The sequence below is a fragment of the Dendronephthya gigantea genome, unplaced genomic scaffold (genome assembly GCF_004324835.1).
Source record: "Dendronephthya gigantea isolate DGI-Jeju-01 unplaced genomic scaffold, DenGig_1.0 000039F, whole genome shotgun sequence".
Taxonomy (NCBI): domain Eukaryota; kingdom Metazoa; phylum Cnidaria; class Anthozoa; order Malacalcyonacea; family Nephtheidae; genus Dendronephthya; species Dendronephthya gigantea.
In genome coordinates, this window is record NW_021163049.1 from 53,678 (window position 1) to 65,635 (window position 11,958).

At 40.7% G+C, this 11,958-nt stretch overlaps 1 protein-coding gene across 1 annotated transcript; it reads left to right on the forward strand.

Moving 5' to 3' along the window:
• Positions 1-8,349: 8,349 nt before the first annotated feature.
• LOC114526506 lies at positions 8,350-10,230 on the forward strand. Its single transcript, XM_028548120.1, has 2 exons — positions 8,350-8,442; positions 8,518-10,230. The coding sequence occupies exons 1-2, from the start codon at positions 8,368-8,370 to the stop codon at positions 10,228-10,230; spliced, it is 1,788 nt and encodes a 595-aa protein (XP_028403921.1). The 5' UTR covers positions 8,350-8,367.
• The last annotated feature ends 1,728 nt before the right edge of the window (positions 10,231-11,958 follow it).

Consider the following 11,958-nt stretch of genomic DNA (forward strand, 5'->3'; position numbering starts at 1 on the left):
CGCGTGCGGTTACGCGTTTATCATGGCTTTATTTAAATACGTGTGCTTTTATAAATATGATACATTTAGGGTTAGGAACGCAATAATATAAAATGTAGGTTTTTTTGCAATTTGAAAAGTTCAAATCTCATCACCCAACAAGGCTAACTCAGCGAAGCATCGAGCACACGGACGGATACGTATTTGCACTTGTTCTGGGATTTGGTGAGTGAACTCTATTATTTTCCATCGGACGGCCATCATTTCGTCCTCACGCGAATCTGTCGAGTTGAATTTCCCTGAGTAGGTAACTCGATTCTTGCTTGTTGCGAAGATTGGCGTGTCTTTCTCTATGGTGACATCGGCGGCGAACTGGTTCTTGGGTGCTGGTAACTTCACAATCTCTCCCTCCAACAACAACAATAAATCATTCCACGGTATCATTTCAGAACGCCATCGAAAATCCTGCAAGAGTATGACTTCGGCTGAATCAGCCCCCACCCATGCATACTTGTCGTTGGCAGGATTGCAAAATGCATTATAGATGAGAGGTAATGGCTTAAATAAGAACGTTTTCCCACAGTCTGCCGGACCAATAATCATGAGATTTCTGAATTTTCCCCGTCCGTTAGAGAGGAGATCGCGTATCGCAGCTGCATAGACGAAGGGATGTAGCTTGTTATTTCGTAGCGTTTCTATAGCGCATTCTAACCACGTCTTGTCACAACCTGGGGCACAATCATCAGCAGCTTTCTCTCGAAGGATATCCATTCTAGATTTATTCTCGCGATCCAGAGTAACGCTAGCCGTTTCCATTTTCCACGTTTTCTCAATTAGTTCGCTTAGAACCTTCGACGACTTAGTGAGCACGAAATTAGCTAAATCTGCCTGACCCTCGTCCTTTCTTTTCTTAGCCGCAGCGAAAAGTTCCGTGTCTCTCTTTATGTTGTTCTTAACCATGTAATCGGAAACATCCAAATTCGACAACTTCTTTGGTTTCTTCTGATGTGCTGTGTTAGCAGTCTCGTTCGCTTCTGAATCACGAGCTCTTTTTCTGGACTCTCTATATGCTTTCGTTGAACTCTTCGTTTTGGGGGATCCAACGTCGCTCAGATCAGGATGACCATCGCTGTGGAAAACGTTATCATCCGCTTTACACACGTACTTGTACGCAGCAATATAGTAGTCGTGGTTGGCCGAGAAATTAAGGGTTACGTTATGCTTTTTGGTTATGGCGTTCTTAACCTTTAACCACTTCTTCGGAGCAGTCAGCTTCAAAGATACATGGTAGTGTAGCCCGCCGTCTTCATGACTCTCAAGACAACAGGCCCAGTGAGTTACTTTTGCCTTTCCCCGACCGGTGTTAAAATGTTCCGCAATCATCTGACCGAAACTCTGGCGGGTAGGAAATTTGCACAGATCAGCTTGAGAATAAGTCACAAGATATGTACGACGACCACAGCGGGGATTAATAAGTTGATTTGATTGAAAATCATCCATTTCTAATTTACCTTTTACTCACAGAAATATCGTTAAAATTTGAATTTCGTGCTAACGTTAAAACAGGTACCCCATGAATAATGCGGCTGATTGTTTTACGAACTGCCACTTCCGGTTCTAGAACTATGCTTTAAATGCGACAATAACAAAAATTTACATGCTGTAAATTGCGAATATCTTACTGCAAATAATGCCGAGAAAGGATGTGAAAAGACAGGGAGTGGCGAAAGTAAGTCGTGTACATAACATTTCTTAATATTTCTTAGCCTGAAGTAGGGAATAAAACTTGCAAAGGCGCTCGATCGTAAAGCTAAGCAAATTGTAGTCAATATACATTATTCAAAAGCTATCGATTAACATAAGTCCTGTTCCGTAAAATATTCGTCTTTAATCATAAAAAACCTCTGCTCAAATATCATCCAAATTCAGACAATCGTCCACATAATATCTGAGACAAAAACAACCCCTCCCCCTATTTCAATGTTGTTTCTAATATAACCTGTTCAACCTTAAAGTAACGTATTGGGAATCAATGGCTACACATGCCCGCGTCATTTTAGGGCAAATTCACACTTCGTTAGCGTTAGTACATGTCCCACAACATTGAAATAGGGGGAAGGGGGGCATAATTTGAAAAGTCTCAATATATTTTGTGGACGATTGTAGCAACATGTTTAAAGACATAATTAGACGGTGTACTATTTCGAATTATATATTCATTTTCATTTCGACTATCTTCGTTTAGCCACGTTTCAGTTAAGGCTAATGGATCAACAGCTTCTCGAGGCATGATGAACATGTGAGCAGGCTTGACATGAACTTTGACCATGACGTCATATAGGGCATGTATTAACATTTAACACCAGCGCATAATTAGTGAGATAGGAAAACAGAGCAAGCGAGACGGAAAATGTGTAAATGTATGTATGTATGTGAAGTATATGTTTGAGAGAATACGACGAGCTAACCTGCGCCATTATTAAGTATATGCTTAAAGGACCTCGCCACAGAAGTAAGCTATTCAATTTATATTGTTTATGTAATATTATTAGGGGTAATTTAGATCACACGTGCGAACTCGATCGGAACTATATATGCATGTTTTTATTAATATTCTTTGTATTTATTTGTTCTTATTCTAGATCGAATTGTTTAATATAATTTATAATACGATTTGCGAGTTCCTTGGCCATGTGCTTAATCTAAAATTGTCCTAACCGGTCGTCTTGGTTCCGATGAAACAGCTAATATATCCACATTATTTTCAGTGATAATTTCTCTGATGGCTGTAGATTTATTATTCATAGATCGCGCATTTAGAAGGCTAAACTTTGCTTTTCTTGAAGGTTTAGAACTAACGTCAGTTCGACATATAGGAATTGAAATGAGATTATTTCGATATACAGTATGTTTATGTAGACAAACATGTGGCCGACGAGGCGTGACGAGCGTTAGGATATTATAAACGGCTTCCACATTCTTTACCAAACGTAACAAGCGATAGTTAGGTTTTTGAGAACGTTTCGTTTCCCTAGAGTTTGAATAAATGACAGGAATAGCAGAAACTTGAGAACTTATCTGAGAGAATTTCTGATTTGATACACATGTCGTTGTGTTTGCCTTTGTCTTTGGCGTAGAATGCAAAAACATGAGCGGCGAACACGCTTGACCAAGATTTGACAATTTCGATTTGGCAGCAGAAACTCCCGCAGGTCCAGGATTGCTGGCAACATCCATATAAATGGTGAGATCTTCCATCTGTCGAGGCATAGGCGAAGCTAGCGACAAATATCCATGTTTCGTCCACGAGCAATTTGTACATGACCCAGGGAGCTTCACACGCGATATCCGTATTGATACCGATTTTGCCCAGCAAAATGACCAGTGGAATGAATATTTTTCATATTTACCAAGTACCATTGAATGTGAATGGCATACATAACTTGTTGAGATCAAACAAGCCAGCAAAAGCGAGATAAGACTCGCAGAAATTTCCACACGTCTGATCGCCATGTTCACAACCGTCGAATTTTTGAGACCGTTGAATTTTTGAGGCGTTGAATTTTTGAGACCTCGCTTTTGTAACTTTAGCGCAAAGTAATTTCCGTATAATGACCAAGTATAATGACCAAGTACAGGTCATGCCTACGTATAATGACCAAGTACAGGTCATGCTACGTCAAACTAAAGGTTAAGAGAAAAATTTTTAAACGAAGACAAATTATGAAGATCACTAGGCGAGCCTACTTTACAAACACAAGTCCAAGGGGGTACAATTCGGTTGAAATAAGAGGAATCGAAGGTGTTTGTTCTTCACGATGGAACTTTCAGTAGAAGTGAAGGGTTATTACAATTACGATTTCGATTATGACTAACGAATGACACGTAACTTGAAACATCCAAGTCATAAAATCCGTGTAACGCTCGTTCCAAGGATCCATCTTGGAGCTCGCCTCTGAACTCTCTCTAGTTTCTCCAGATTTGATTTACTTGTGTGGATGGTCGGTACCCAGTCTTGTGTAGCATAGGATAGCTGGGATTTGACAAGAGATAGGTAGAGGGCACGTCGAATATCATGATTAGGGATCAATCAAAGGACGTGTTCTTCTTATTAGTCCAAGCATTTTGTTCGCCTTACCAACAAGACTATTGATGTGAGTATTCCACTAAAGGTTACTGGTTACAGTGATCCCGAGATAAAGTTCACTGTCCACACGTTTCAGTTCAGGTCCGAGATGGTAATTTATCTGAAACAGGAATTTGCGGCGGGATATCGTTAAAACTTTGCACTTGGATGTGTTAAATTTCATGTTACAATCTTTACTCCAATCCTCAGCACACGACAAGGCATGGTGTAACTGTATGCCGCCATCGGAAGAGAACGTCCGTTTGGATGTTATGGTCGAGTAGTTTTCCAATATCATGTAGAGTGGAAAGGAGTTGTGTTTTACAAGAACGACCGTGTAAAAAAACGTGTTGAGCTTGGTGAATCATATGACGAACATGATCATAAAATTAGCTGCAGAAACATCGCTCCAAGACTTTGCTAATGATAAGTAGGAGAGATATGGGTCGGTGATTGGTAACAGATTCTTTACTATCTTTCTTGTGAATTTGGGTGATATCAGCAGATTTCCAATCAGAAGGAATAATTCCGAATTGTAGAGAATGGTTAAAAAGTGCACAGAGACTCGGAGTGATGATAGAAGCACATTCCTTTAGAATTCTACCTGGAATGCCATCAAGTCCACTAGCTTTCGTAGGATCTAATTTTGAAAGGTGGTGGGTAACTTCGTCTTCCAAGATGGCCAAAGTCGAAAATTTCAGTTCCGCTTTGTTGCTATATGCAAATGTGGGTGAGCATTGTTGCTATATGCAAATGTGGGTGAGCCGTTCGAATCACCGACCAAACAATTGGCACAAACACCTACAATTAGTCAGCCAGATAACCAGAATGTAATATCTGACACGACACATATGCTCATTCCTCCCGAAGAATATTTCCATCAGTCAAATAATAACTTGATTAACCCATCAACACGGCAGAATAAAGTCAGCAAGCAAATCCCTATAGTTTCTTTACGACGCCCTGGTATATTATCTTACACTCATTCAAAAAAGAGAAACTTAAATAATCTAATCCCAATTCCTATGTTCAAAACTCAGTCACCAAGTTTATCAGGAATCCAGAATTCGAGGTATAACTTAAAAAACAACAGGCTTAAAGTGGCTCATTTAAACATCCGCTCGCTTAGGAACAATGTACATCTCACCGAAATGAGAGAACTGACGCGAAATGAAAAATTTGATATCTTAACAATATCAGAAACGTGGCTAAATACAAGTGTATCGTCTGCTGAAGTAAAAATAGAAGGTTTCAATCTTTTAAGATTAGACCGCCTTCACAAACGAGGTGGAGGGTGTGCACGTATGTTCGTAAAGAACTTAAAGCATCTGTCATAAAGTCTCTGTCTTCTATCTCTGAAGACAACTTCCATCAACAATGGATAAATGTTCAGTATAAAAAATCCAAATCGTTTTTAATCTGTGTAACTTACAGGCCACCTGACTGTCCCTTGAACTGTTTGGAAGACGCTCTTAAGCCAAACTATATGGAAGCTTTATTATTAAAAAAACCAATCCTGATCCTAGGAGACCTAAATTGTGATGTATTGAAGAGTGGTTGCGCAGAGTATAAATCTCTTGAAAAATTTTTAAATGAAATGAACCTTACCCAAATCATCGAAACCGCAACGAGGATCACGAATTCAACTTGTTCATTGCTAGATGTCATCATAGTGTCGTCGAAGTCGTTAGTTAGCCGAAGTGGGGTATTAAACGCATCTATCAGCGACCATTTGCCAGTGTACGCGGAACTCAAACTTAAACCTCCTAGACAAGCCACAAGATATATCACTACGCGTAGCTACAAAAACTATGTACCTAATGACTTCTTCACCGATCTAGCTAGAAAGTCAGACTCCCTCTTATCCGTTTTGGAAGAGGAAGATGTAAATAACAAACTCGATCGCTTTAACCATGTTGTGCAATCAACACTAGATGTTCACGCACCGATTAAAACAACAGCGATTCGTAACCGACCTTGCCCTTTTATCACACAAAATCTTAGAAACCAAATGAAAGAGAGAGACCGATTACACCATCAATTCCTAATTACGCGTGACACTAAGGACTGGGAAAATTACAAGATCTACCGAAATAATATTAAAAAAGCTCTCAGGAAGGCAGAAAATGAACATAATTCTAATGAAGTACAGCAACACAAAGATAACCCGAGGTCTATCTGGAAAATAATAAACCGTCTGGTACCATCAAAGAGCCAAGAGAGACAAATTTACACCAAAGATCACAAATCTATCGCAAACGAATTCAATCAAATTTTTTCATCAGTCGGTGAAAATGCTGCAAAGAAATCTATTCATCTAGCAGCTGCTAATAACATCGCTCTGCAGGAACCCTATGAAAAAGTTTATATACCGGAAAACGATCAATTTTCGTTTAGGGCGGTATCTTGTTATGAAGTTCGTCGAGTGGTGTTATCTTTACCTAACAATAAATCTCCCGGCCCAGATTTAATTAACCCAAAGATAATAAAAGACTGTCTTCCAGTCATTTTGGGTCCTCTTACGGATATTATTAACTGTTCTTTCCGAACTTCTACCTTTCCACTGGCATGGAAAAAGGCAGAGCTCATTCCTATACATAAAGAAGGTGATCATGAACTACCCTTTAATAATCGACCAGTGTCACTACTAGCAGTAGCGTCGAAAGTGTGTGAAAAATTAGCTCTTGAACAATTGAATTCCTATTTAATCAACTACAAGCGATTAACTCCCCACCAAAGTGGAAACAAAACACTCCATTCGACGGAAACATTAAATATTTTCACCACTGACTCAATCTTAGATGCCATGGACAAAAAGAAGCTTACAGCGCTAGTGTTGCTGGATCTCTCAAAGGCGTTCGATAGTATAAATCACCAGAGGCTACTCCAAAAATTATTCAATGTCGGAGCTTCTAATTCCACAATAAATTGGTTTAGAAGTTACCTAACTGACCGCTCTCAAGTCACTCGTATTGATTCTACAATATCGGAGCCACTATTATTAACTCATGGGGTACCTCAGGGGGCCATTTTATCGCCACTGCTCTTCTGTATATACTTAAACGATTTACCCGCTACATCCTACAATGGCAATCTGGAATCATATGTAGATGATACAAAGTTACTGTTATCGTTTCCTCTATCAGAAGTTGACAACGCTGTAAAAATCTTGGAACAAGATCTACATATGATCGCGACTTGGTGCTGCGAAAACAGTCTTCTGGTCAACCCAGACAAAACTAAATTTATGATTCTTGGAACAAGACAGTTGATAAGAGAGCTCGATGTTAATATCTCGGTTCCTTTCATGGGAAAACTTTTAGAACCTGTTGATTGGGCGAAAGATCTAGGAATGTTGATGGACAAACACCTAAGTTATGACAAACATATCTCTAAAGTAGTATCATCTTGCCTCCACAAATTGTGCCAGATAAACCGAGTTAAAAACAACTTCGATAAGAGCACACTCACCATGATAATATCCTCGTTAGTGATCAATAAAATGTTATATTGCTCCACAGTGTGGTCAAATACAACAAATGCTAACATGAAGAAACTTCAATCGGTTCAAAATTTTGCAAGTAAAATAATCACAGGATCTAAGAAATATGATCATGTAACCCCATTACTTAAAGATCTGGAGTGGCTGACTGTCGACAAATTGCTCTATTTCCGTGATGCGGTTATGACTTATAAATGTATGAACACTTTAGCGCCAAAATACCTCTGTGATATGTTCGAGAAGAGAACTTCTATTCATAATAGGTCAACTAGGTATTGTAATTTAGTACAAATACCCCGGTTCAAAACAAGTACAGGTCAACGGTCATTTGCGTATAGAGGAGCTGTGATTTGGAACAACCTAGATAGTAAACTGAAGGAATGTACATCACTTAAGACTTTTAAAACTCATTTGAAAGATCATTTACTGTCATTTTAGCCTGTTTCGACATTGTAAATACTATTAGCTTTTTAACATTCTATTAAACATAGTTTAGTTTTAATTGTAAATTATCCAGTATAATATAATTATTTCTTAAATATTGTAAATAGGTTCTGAAAAACCCTTCTGGGAGAAACTATTAAAATTATCTATCTATCTATCTAAAGCATTCAGAGGGGTTAAAAATCGCAAACGAATTACAAAACGCTCGACGTTTGCCTCATCGACGTTATTGTACGCGCTTTCGAACGTTTAACTTTGCAAAACTCAGTCTTCTAAAGAACTTCTAAAGTTCTATTTCGATCGTGACATCTATAAAATGCCACCGCGACCTAGAAAGCAACTGGATTCGAAAAGGATCGAGAATTCACTTCGAGCAAACATTTTGCCATTGGTAAGTGTGTTGAGCGAAATTAACTAACAGATTTCACGGCAATTCATCGAGTCCATTTGCTCAATTCGTCTATAGATCGGTGATCACTTGGAAGCGGCAGCATGCCGTGCTGTTTGGAGAGTTCGTCATGCTGATATTGACATCGCGAGAAACCAGATCGCTTCGAAGCGACTTCGTCTAGACCAAGTGGTTGGGGCGATGAATGGCGTTCAATTCTTTTTTTCCTGCATCACAAGTGTCATGTGTAACGCCAGATCCGCGACTGACTACGACAGCAATGAACCCATTCGCACGCCCGAGAGCTACCCAGCGATTGGCTACTTCGTCGTGTACAAGGAAAGCGCAACTTGCAACGAGAATCGCTTGTTTTCAATCATTCACAACGAAGATCTCGACGCAAGCGTTACGCCAATTCGAGTACGAAAATCATCGGGCAGCAATAACGAAATGGAGAAAGCCGCCAAACAGCTATTCCAAGTGCTCAAGGACCATAACAACAAGTCGATCCAGGAGATGCTTCAAGTCTCGAACGTTTACTGCTACAGAAATTCCGAGGGAACGCCGTCCGATGATGATAGCGATGAAGACGACGATGATGGCCGGCTGGTGTCAAGCTATTTCCCCAATGTTCCTTGTTGCTTACTAGTCGTGAACGAAAGCGAGTTTGGCGATCGTCTGTCTGCAGCAGTTAGAAACCTTGAATCCGACGGACTTGTTTTAAATCTGGCCAACACAAAGGTTGTCAACTTGGTTGAAACACCGCTCTCAACTAATAACGAGATTGCTGCCCTGATAGACAAGATTGATAAATGCATGAAGTTATGCGACCACGCCTTGTATCGATCGGAAATTTACACGAAACCAGAGGGATCAAAATTCACGTTTGTCAAAATGATGGACGTGACGAGTTACCTGCATAAACTTCTGGCTAACGAAGTGCTACGTGACAAGCTGATTCAGCATTTTCAATCGGTCGATAGACTTCTGTCTCATCGAGCATGCGCCATAATTCACCAGATCAAATTTGACGTCGATCTTATCGAAGTATCACACTGTTATTGTTTCTCCATCAAAGCACGAAAGTTCATCGTCTGCCCCATCCCAGAATCCATGCGTGGAAAGCTGTCGCCAAGATCCTTCGTTCCATACGACTGTTCCAAACCGCCGAATCCTGGATATTTTCGGGATGGTATTGTCAACTCCTTTCCCGATGACGACGTGCGAGCGCGGTTCTTGAATAAGTTATATCAGTGCCTTCTCGCGTTCAGCATGCCGCACAAGGTGAGAAAATTGGTTGTGGTTGGCCCCAAAGATTCTGGCAAGACATCGTGGTCCAACATCTTCCATCGTGTCATTCCAGCCAGTTACATTGCGTCCCTCACCAACGAGAGACAATTCTCAGCTGCTATGATAAACAACGAGACTCAGCTTGTCGTCGTCGACGAATGGTCGGCCAGTACAATGCAATCCGACCTCGCAAAGTGCATCCTTCAAGGCGGATGGATGGTCACTGCAGTGAAGCACGGCCTACCAAAAACGGTGTTGAACAACAGCCCCTTCTACATCACAACGAATAACCTTCCGAATTTTGGTAAAGAAGAAGACGAGAACGTGCAGCGCAGAATTGAGATCTTTACAACGACATCGCTGCCTCAAACCCTACCAGGAATCGACAAGTGGATATACGACAACGCAATGCATTGCATTGTGTTCAAGAAATTCAAGCAAACCGCGAGCACATCGATCAACACGAGCTGTGGTACGAACCAAATCACTCTGGACCGTTGACGATAGCTGCAAACGAAGGCGAAAGTCTGTTCAGCGAAGAACGCGTACGACGTATTTCCAATGCTGATTTGCGCCAGGACGTTGACGTCGGTGACGAACTGTCGCCAACGATCCACGATAGTTTTGCGGCGGAGTTACGTTCGCGACGCCTCGCGCGAAAGAGAAGAGCCGCTCGTGGAAGAGTAGACAGCTACGGGCATAGCAGTACCGAAGAGAACGAAGAGCGTAACACCTCCTCAGACGATGCTGAGAACCGCACGAAAAGCATGCAAGAATGCCCGCCGACTGAAGGCAACGTTGTCACAGAATGCCCTCGAGCAAACTCAACAACATTAACAACTGACGAAAAATCCAACGAAGAAGGCACGATCGGAAGTGAAAGAGACAAAAGGGACAACGCCAACAAGGAAACAACACCGGTAACAGTGGAACAACATCGAGCATCGAACGAAGCATCCCCTGACGAGAACGAGACGAACAGCCACACTATTCACACCAATTCCCCTCCAGCAGGATGGGTATTGAACGACAAGTGGTATATCTCGCAAGTAGCATACTTAATAAGGTATGGCTTCCTAAATGTTCAAAGAGGCGAGCTGTACTCGTTTACTGCACGAAGAGACAAAGCCAAGTTAAAGCGCACAAGAGAAGAACGTGACTTCTGGACTATTGGTGACCCAAACATTGATGCTTGGATGTTGGTAACAGGGCAAACGCGAGATGTTTTTGACATCCAATCTTTTGTCCAACAGAACCGTGAAATCGTTGAAGAAATACGAGAGGTACGAAAGAATGTGAATCTCCTCGTTCTCAGAAGTCGATGCCCCCTCCAGAAAGCACTACAACAAATTGAAAGCCGCGAACGGGGAGAAGAAAACGCAGAACAAGTTGAAGTTCCATCGCAAACATATTGGACAACCTTTAAAAGCTGGAGACCGTGGTAAAAAATGTTTAAATAAAACAGTATTAAGTATATCATGGCTCACGTATCAGTGACAAACATAAAAACTTGTGAATTATGTGTGGGGAATTGTGATGAACGCATATTTTTCCGAAGTATTTCATATTATATTGATCTATTGTAAAATATTATGTAGAAAAAACTTTACTAATTTCAAAACGAACAACCGGTTACCAAGATGAACATGTCAACATGTACGAACAGTTCGCCACCAAAAGTTTTAAAAAAAACAACTTCAAATCATTTCAATTTTTTTCCTGCTCTTAATTGTCTTGCCATTAATAATTTTGTAAATAGAAAAGATCGTTGAAGTGACTGATCAGCAATAAGTTTACAAAACTTTATAATCGTATTCTTTTTAAATTTTATCGTGTGACCCGCGGCCCATTGAAAACCAGTATCTCAGCTGAATAGCTATATGCAGCGTATAAATATTTTTACAGATTAAACGTGACATGTCAATTATCTGTGAACAAAGTCTCGATTCGAATTAGTTTTCTCACTTTGTGACGGGCTACGGGCTACCAATAGAAATCCCTATTAAAATGACGGGCTACGAACGGGCTACCTGTCAAAATGACGGGCTACACGTCTTGCTGGTAGCCCGGCATTGAAATTTTTCTAAGTGTCCACTCGAAATTGTTTTCTCACTTTGTAACGGGCTACGGGCTACCAATAGAAAACCCTATTAAAATGACGGGCTACCTGTCAAAATGACGGGCTACACCTCTTGCTGGTAGCCCGGCATTGAAATTTCTCTAAGTGTC